The 7939-nt window shown below is 43.4% G+C and overlaps 2 protein-coding genes across 12 annotated transcripts in view; one reads left to right on the forward strand and one right to left on the reverse strand.

Annotated features, from left to right (window-relative positions):
* Positions 1-3619, reverse strand: part of sh3bgr (SH3 domain binding glutamate-rich protein) — a 15610-nt gene extending 11991 nt beyond the window's left edge. For 2 of the 11 annotated variants that reach the window (XM_037980932.1, XM_025006762.2), the window contains exons 1-3: positions 3376-3617; positions 763-948; positions 539-619 (exon numbers count right to left, since the gene is read on the reverse strand). In XM_037980932.1, coding sequence (XP_037836860.1) covers positions 539-619; positions 763-948; positions 3376-3597 — 489 coding nt within the window. In that variant the 5' untranslated portion in view covers positions 3598-3617. Of the gene's footprint in view, positions 1-538; positions 620-762; positions 949-3375 lie in introns of all 11 variants that reach the window. The other 9 variants (XM_037980928.1, XM_037980924.1, XM_037980937.1 and 6 more) reach the window with 8 other exon arrangements.
* Positions 3620-4525: 906 nt separating this feature from the next.
* Positions 4526-6213, forward strand: LOC119617892 (lebercilin-like). The gene is made up of 3 exons (XM_037980954.1): positions 4526-5321; positions 5426-5674; positions 5744-6213. Exons 1-3 carry the CDS (start codon positions 5181-5183, stop codon positions 5948-5950), a joined length of 597 nt encoding a protein of 198 aa, XP_037836882.1. The 5' UTR covers positions 4526-5180; the 3' UTR covers positions 5951-6213.
* The last annotated feature ends 1726 nt before the right edge of the window (positions 6214-7939 follow it).

Here is a 7939-nt window from a genome sequence, read left to right on the forward strand (position 1 = left end):
GTGTTGTTCAGCTTGTAGGGCACCACAACTGCTTCCACCCACCTCCATCATCATCATCATATGAAATTACTTTTTGTCACAACAAAATATAGTGGCTGGTAAAATATTTGAGTGGCCGGTAAAACACTTTGGACAAAATTTTTAATTTCCACCCGTGGTTAAAACTACAGTAAAAGAAAAAAAACTTACATGAAACTAAATTTATAAATGCTGCTGCCTTTTCCAGCCCTGCATGCTCCTGGCTAGTATTATTAGATGCTATATTCTGGTTTTAGAGTCATATAAGTTTTTATTCAGGCAATATCTTACAGACAAGGCCTCTCTTATAGTTGTGGAGCTTTTGAAGAAGTTTTGTTTTGTTTAATTACTCAAAATTACAGAAAAATGTCTACATTTAAAAGTCTGTCTGTGTGCTTAATATGCTCTGAAAACAGCTGTAAACAGAAATATCAGAAGTATTGCAGATCAGAAGTGTTGGCTGACATTAGTAGCTAAAGTGTGTTTTTCATAGAAAAAAAAAGGTCAAAACAGTCCCAACCTTGGATCCAGGAGGAGGGGCCAAACCCAGGAAGGCAAACACCGAGTTGTCCTCCTTGGCGTCGAAGAATGTGTCATAGTCCTGCATGAGGGAGAGAAACATCCGATTTAAAGTGATGTAACACCAGCTTCTGTTCAGAAACGATGACGACTGGTGACGCCACGCCACACCATGCCGCCGGGGTTCGCGTGGGGCCTCCTCTCCATAGACACCCTGGTGCTCACCCCACAGTAGCTGTCCTCGTTGAAAATCTGCGGCGGCAACGGGATGCCGTTGGCGGGCTTCTTCTCCTCGGGGACGTTCTGCCTCATCCACATGCGATTCTGCTCGTTGCAGGCGATGTCCAGCTCTGCGTAGTCCACTTTGAGGGCCTCCAAGAAGCCCACCACATCTTGCTGCTTCTTCTTGATCTGAGAGTCAAATAAAAGGGAAAAAAAGAAAATGAATAGCTGTCAGAAAGCTCCCCACAGATTGAACTAGAGATGAGGCTGAGATGTTTAAGATGTTTATAGACACAGAAATGCAGCACTCTGACGTGTCCTCCTAGCATTTGTCCAGTTTTGGTGCATTACAAAGTGTAATTTACATTATGTTATGGCATGCACACACAATAATATATAATGTAATGGTTGAATATGTATTTGCCTTCTTGTGTTTGGAGAAGGTGCTAAATGGCAAAAATATTTGTTTGTTCCAGTCCTTCAAATGTAAATGGTAAATGGACTGTACTTATAATAGCCTTTCTAGCCAACCAGGCCACTCAACGCTCTTTACAACACAATCTGTGCCCTCCTTTACCCATCCACGCACATTCATACAGCACTCTACTACATCTCTACAAAGCTCATCTGAACAAATTATTCTATGAAGTCTAATCAGTGATTTAAACTCCATTCATACACTGATGGGGCACACTGGAGGAAATGAGGGGTTCAGTGTCTTGCCCAGGGACACTGCTGCCAGGAATCAAACCTCCAACTCTCTCATTGGAGGTCGACTGCTAGTTAGAGCAACACCACTAAATGTGCAATATGAGAGTGAACATTTGTCTTTGGGCGGTTCCACTTTCACTTCAAGCTCAGGTCCTCTACCAGAGGCCTTGGAGCTTGAGGGTTCTGTTCAGTATCTGAGCTGTTCCTAGGACTGTGCTTTTCTGGACAGAGATCTCTAAAGATGTTCCTGGGATCTGTTGAGCCACTCTTCCAGTTTGGGGGTCACCAATGACCACTGGTACCACTGAGGCCTTGACTTTGTTTGACTTCTTTATTTCCTCTTTCAGCCTTTGGCATTTCTCCAGCTTCTCATGCTCCCTCTTCCTGATGTTACAGTCACTTGGGACTGCTACATCTATCACCACTGCTTTTTTTCTGTATCTTATCTGTCACCACAATGTCTGGTTGGTTAGCCATCACCTGTTGGTCAGTCTGGATCTGGAAGTCCCACAGTATCTTAGCCCTGCCATTCTCCACCACCTTAGATGGAGTCTCCCACTTGAGGCTTCCAGTCCATACTCGTTACAGATGTTCCTGTACACTATTCCAGACAAGTTAAAGCCCAGAAAAATGCAATAATACAAACTACCAGGCATAATTTCACCACTGTTCAACTATATGAGTCATTTGCTAATGTTAGGTTTGTTACTATCAGTGCTGACTTGGTTCCAACCACTGAACATGTGGTTTTCCTATCTGGCAGGGCCACCCTCTAAAGAAAATCCATTTTTCCTGGCTAGAGGGTTGGAATAATGGGAATCTGCATGGGTCATAAATTGAAAAAGTACCCAGAACTCCTGTTTAGTAGAAAATCAAGGCATAATTTTTGTTCTAGCAAAAACTCTTGGATTTTAATGGAGTGAAAAGGGGATTTTTTGAACCCAATAGACTGTTAGTTCAGTTTTACAGCTTCCTATATTCCAACAATCGTCCTATTTGATTCGTTGATGCATTTTTAATTTGTTTTTCACCAGCAAAATGTGAAAATGACCACGACAATACAATGACAATAAAACTTAATGTCGTGACAAACTCAGTCTTTGAGGTAAATAAAAGTTTATTACTAGTTATTTAATCCGAATGAGCTGATTAATAACATTCTAATCACCGATAAAGCTTCTGACCATCCATCAAAGAGCATTTGCTGAATGTTTCATGGCAATCTCTAAACATATGTGGAGATTAGGACCATTTTGGGATGGATGACAACTTTTCTACCTGTTTAATGGGAATAAATCCCCCCAAATTTCAGAACTTTAAAACTTTCCTTTTGTTTTAAACCCAGATACATGATCTTGACAACATTCAAAAGGCCCTAAAATGCTTTTTTTTGTGGAACTTGTTCAATTTAAAAAACACCTTTGATTGAAAACTTTGTTCACATACCTATTAACATAGAGGAGTGTAAAGGTATGTAAAAAAAAACATCCATTAAACGCTTCTGTTGGAAGACTCTGCTTGTTCCGATTTACCAAAAGCCAGCCTGATCTCTGCAAGTCCAGACAACACTCAGCTAGTTTCATGTATATATCTACTGAAATGTTGTCTGAAAGGTTGTTAGCTGGGTACAAACCCTTCCCTAAGGCCATCTGTGAGGTCTAAAGAAGTTTGGGAGCTTCTGGAAAGCTCCTCCTGTGAGAGCCCGAGACCCGATCAGACAAAGAAGACGAACTCTGCTCAAACAGAAATCTGTCCACACGACACCACAGAGATCTGCCCCTAAAGCTATTCAAAATAGGTAGAAAAAAAAAACCTCAAACTGACTTTAGTAAGGAGGTCCAGCCCACTGGTGTCAGGTTGTTGAAAAGAGAACAACCTGCAGAGTTCACCCTGAAGGGAACTTACCGCCGTGGATCCCGAGGAAGTGGCGAGGAAGACTTTGATCACCATTTTTCTGGGTTTATTTGATAGAATAGAAGCAACAAGGTTGGTCTTAAAGGAGCAGTCTGCCTCTTCTATTATTAGATCGCACCCAGGACGGAGAAACGCTGAGATCCCACACACACACACACACACATACACCCAAGCTGCTGGGGGGTATTTTTGTCTCCAGGCTTCAGGCTTCATTAGAGAGGGATTGGTGAGTGGACTGGCCCCTCTGAGGGTGGTGGGTGGGTGGGGGTGCACACACACAAACACACACACACACTGATTGGCAGTTTCAGCTGTCTGTCGGTCCGGGGAAAAAGACAAGTTGGGTTATAACTGTGTGTGAAGAGGACAGAAATAGCAACGAGCTCTGGAAGAGGCCTCAGACCGGACTCTGTCAGACCCAGGCTCCTGCAGCTCTTTGGGCGCAGAGGACACCAAAAAACCAACAAAACAAACAACAACAACTAAACAGCTCTTCCATGTTTGATTCTCGGTTTCATATTAAATTTCTTTCACTTTGTGTGTCATATGTCGTGAGCTAAACCCTGCTAACATCAGGGCTGTCCGAACAGAAGCAGAATTCCTTCTCAAGCCCGCCAGTTTTCACCCCAATAAATAAATTAAATAATAATAAAAAATAAGAGAGAAATGTTAAAGGGTGCCAATGAAGCTTCTTTCTGAAATATCCAACAAACATTAACTTTCTTCTATGGAGCTCGACAGAAATGGTGTGAATGCTGATTCAGCGTTCACACCGCTGTTTTCTTGCTTTTTATTTATTTATTCATTTTTCATACTTTTTTTTTTTTTTTGCAATCTAACTCCTACATGGCACATTTTAGCCATTCAAACAGCAAATCTTTCAGCTCATTCAGGAGATGGGGGATATGAATTTGGGGTTTTGTAACTTTATTACTTTTCAGAACATTTAACTTTAAATTCAAACATGTCCCTTAGCTTTAATCAATCGAATTCAACCTCTTCAGCAAATTTCAGTCATTCAGCACTAGTTTTGGACTTAAGCAACACATTTAAAGATCTGAACTCAATCACAGGGCTTTTTGGTGTTTGTTTGGTTTTAAATAGTTCAGTTTTGTCGTTGCCACATGTGAGTTCCATGTTATTATATGGCTCGGCACCATGGCAACCATATCTTTACAAACAGATTGCTGACCATAAACCACTGCAGCTTGTAGTGTGCAACAGGGTTAAAAAAGACAGGAAATTCCAGTTGGATGTGTTTTTTGTTTTTTGTTTTGTTCTTCTTTTTAAAACAAACCTTTTTGTTGCAGATTTTATCTGGAGGAGCCGTCTCACACTTTTATTCCCTGGTTAACTTTTCCTGAAGCTTTCCGTCCTTTTTCATGCCAGATAAAAACCCGATGTGCGTGAGTCAGGAGGACGACGGGGACGCACTGAGCTGCAGCAGCGACACCTCCAGGTGGTCCTCGCCCCCCGCACTCTGCTGCGACTCTGATGCTCCTCTGGATCCGTCTGACTGTGAAGACAAAACCTACAGGACTCCAGACATCCTGCCACCAGTCGTGTGGCAAAGACAGAAGCAAACGGGCTCTAAAAAAGGCATCATCTGAGTTAACGTGTTTGTGGCTGCAGACCTAAGTAATGACCGGTTAATGACTGTTTTTTGATTCTCTTCAGGTGGCAAACTCCAAGGAGACTACAAGCAGAGGTCAAATCACCACGCCCTGAAGCTACCTCCAGTCGGGCCCCTGCAGGAGCTGACACCGAGCGTCCAGCAGGCTGGCGCGACCTGCGTCATGGCGCTGAAGAGCCAGGTGTGGGACCTGCAGCAGCAGCTGGCTGAAGCCAGGACTGAGAACAAGCTGCTGAAGACGGTCCAGCAGCGCCACATGGTGGCACTGAAGCACTTCCAGGACTCAGAGGACAGCGTCTCACAGGTGGGACGATCAGGGGGGTCACGACCTCTCAGCCGCCAGCAGATAACGGTGTCTCGTTGGCCTCCCCGGACAAAGCATTATCCTCACGTTGTCCCTCTTCCCAGATTGTCGTCAAACACAACAATGAAGCCAAGGCCCTCCAGGAGCTGCTCCGGCAAACCCGTGCCAGCCGCGGCAACTTGTCCCGGCAGCTGCAGGCCGCAGAGAACAAGCTGCGCAGCACAAAGGCTGCCGTCCAACACCTGCAGCTGCAGCTGCTGCGTCAGGATCACAGCCTGCTGGAGAGGGACAAGCTCGTCCTGAAGCTGGACAAGGCCTCTGCGCAGCTGGAGGACAAGGACAGGAGGATACAGGTGTGGGACACTTCTCCTCTTGTTTCCAGCGATGAGTTCTTTCCTTCACACTTGCCTTGCTTTCTGCAGGACCTGGACAGGAGGCTGGAGTTGAGCCAGGCCTCCTTCAAACGCCAGTTAGTCGCTGAACAGAGGAAAGTCAGGGAGGCGAGGAAGGCCTCCTGCTACCTGGAGGAGGACGTCTACCAGCTAACCAGAGAAGTCCAGGTGTCACTCAGGACGCGTCTCCCACCAGAAAACACTGATATCAAGTTAGCAGAAAGAGTTGAGGTTTGACTGAGCGTCCTGTAAGAAGGGGACATTGTCTGGTTTATATGAGCCGAAGGCAGACCAGCTGTGGACTTGGAGGTGGGACAGACACCGTCACTTCACTGTTTGTTTCTTTACTACTTCAGCATACTTTGTGCCATTTTAGCCATTCATTTATCAAAATGTTCAGCTCATTCAGCAGATGGCTGAATGAAGTACTTTTCATAATACTTCATTTTATTGACAAATATTTTCCCCATAGAAACACACAGAGATCTCAGCAGCTCTTTAAAAACATTGATCTCTTTGAAATCTGCTTCAGGAGAGCTGTTCCAGTTCTGTCTTCTTCTGCTACTTTAAGCTAGTCTTTTGCTACTTTAGCTTTTAGCTAGTCTTTTGCTACTTTTAACTACCCATTTGCCACTGTTTAACTTTCTTTTATTTAGTATTTGCTACTTGCCTCTTGCTGTTTTTAGCAACTCTTCTGCTTTTAGCTTTCAGCTACTGTTTAACCATTAGCTAACCTTTTGGTAGTTTAGCTTTTTGCTACTTTTATTTAACATTTGCTACTTTTAGCTTGCCTTTTGTAACTCTTCTCTTAGCAACTCTTCTACTTTTAGCTTTCAGCTACTGTTCTACCAGTAGCTAACCTTTTGGTACTTCAGTTTTTGGCTAATTTTGCTACTTTTTTACCTCATTGTTTGCTACATTATTTTCTAGACAGCCTTTTGATACTGTCAGCAAATCTTTTGCTGCTCTTGTCATTTAGCTAGCCTTTAGCTTCTTCCAGCTTTTATTTCTGAGCTTTTAGAACTCAGTTGTAGCTTTTTCACCAAACTTCAACAGTCATTCAGCACTTAGCATTCAGACTCCAAATAAACCTTTTAAAGTTTTGATTATATTCAAGTCATATATATATATATATATATATATATATAGTGTATATATGTTTCTCTGTCTAAAACAGGACAGAGGAAGAGAACTGGAGAAACATAACATTTACCACCACAGATATCTTAAAGGACCGAGCACAAAAGGTATAAAGTCCTCCTTTAACGCAGGCTGACTCTGCCTCACTGTGTGTCTGAGAGGATTTGGGTTTTCTTTTTAGGAAGAGAAAACAAAATGGTTCAGACCAACGACTCCCTCTTCACCCCTAAGTGTGCATTAAGTTTTCTGGAGACAGAGGAGGAGCTCCAGCAGCAGGAGGGCTCTGTGGACCGGGTGTGTTATTAGGATTCATAGCTCATATTACTGTACACAAGTTGGTTTGACATTGGTGATAGAGAAATATTTCAAGTTTTTGTTCATTTTCCTTATGCTTATCTGTAAATTATCTGTGCATGATTTCAGTGTTGTGACAAACAAGTGCTAGAGTCTTTGGTTTTAGAGGGACCAGAGGGAAAGCTTTCTGCTCACGTTGCGTTCAAGGAGAACCTTCAAAAAGATCAGACGGGCACTGGTAAGTGCTATTATTATTATTTTTTTTCCCTTTTTCTTCGAACACACCCAAACATTAGAAATAATAGGTGGGAATGTGTTCTCTCGGGTGGCTCTGTGTTTTTCAAAGACAACCCGGGAGAGGAGAGTTTACAAAAAAGCCCAGAGGGACGCCCGGTGCACCAAACTGAGGATGGCTGTGCCGCAGAGAGCGAGGCGGCAGAAACCCTATGTGTGCCGGAAGAAAAACAGGAAACGGAACACGACACCGGCCTGTCTCCGGATCAACCTGAACCTGAGAGAAAAGAAGTCAGGCGCAAGTACACGTTCAGACGGTCGACAGAGAACCTGCACAATGGAAGGCCTGCTCACAGCGCCGATGGTGGACAGCCTCTGGGTTCAGAGCGTTTAACAGGCGGAACAGAAAAGATCAGGACTCTGACATATTTACACTCATCGGATGAATAAAGTTTGATCGCAGTAAGTGTGGGTAAATGTAAATGTTTATGCAGAGTTTATTTTAATTAAACAAAATCCGACTTGTTGGTTTAAGATCATTAGGAAAGGTCCAACAAA

This window comes from Kryptolebias marmoratus, linkage group LG2, assembly GCF_001649575.2.
Source record: "Kryptolebias marmoratus isolate JLee-2015 linkage group LG2, ASM164957v2, whole genome shotgun sequence".
Taxonomy (NCBI): domain Eukaryota; kingdom Metazoa; phylum Chordata; class Actinopteri; order Cyprinodontiformes; family Rivulidae; genus Kryptolebias; species Kryptolebias marmoratus.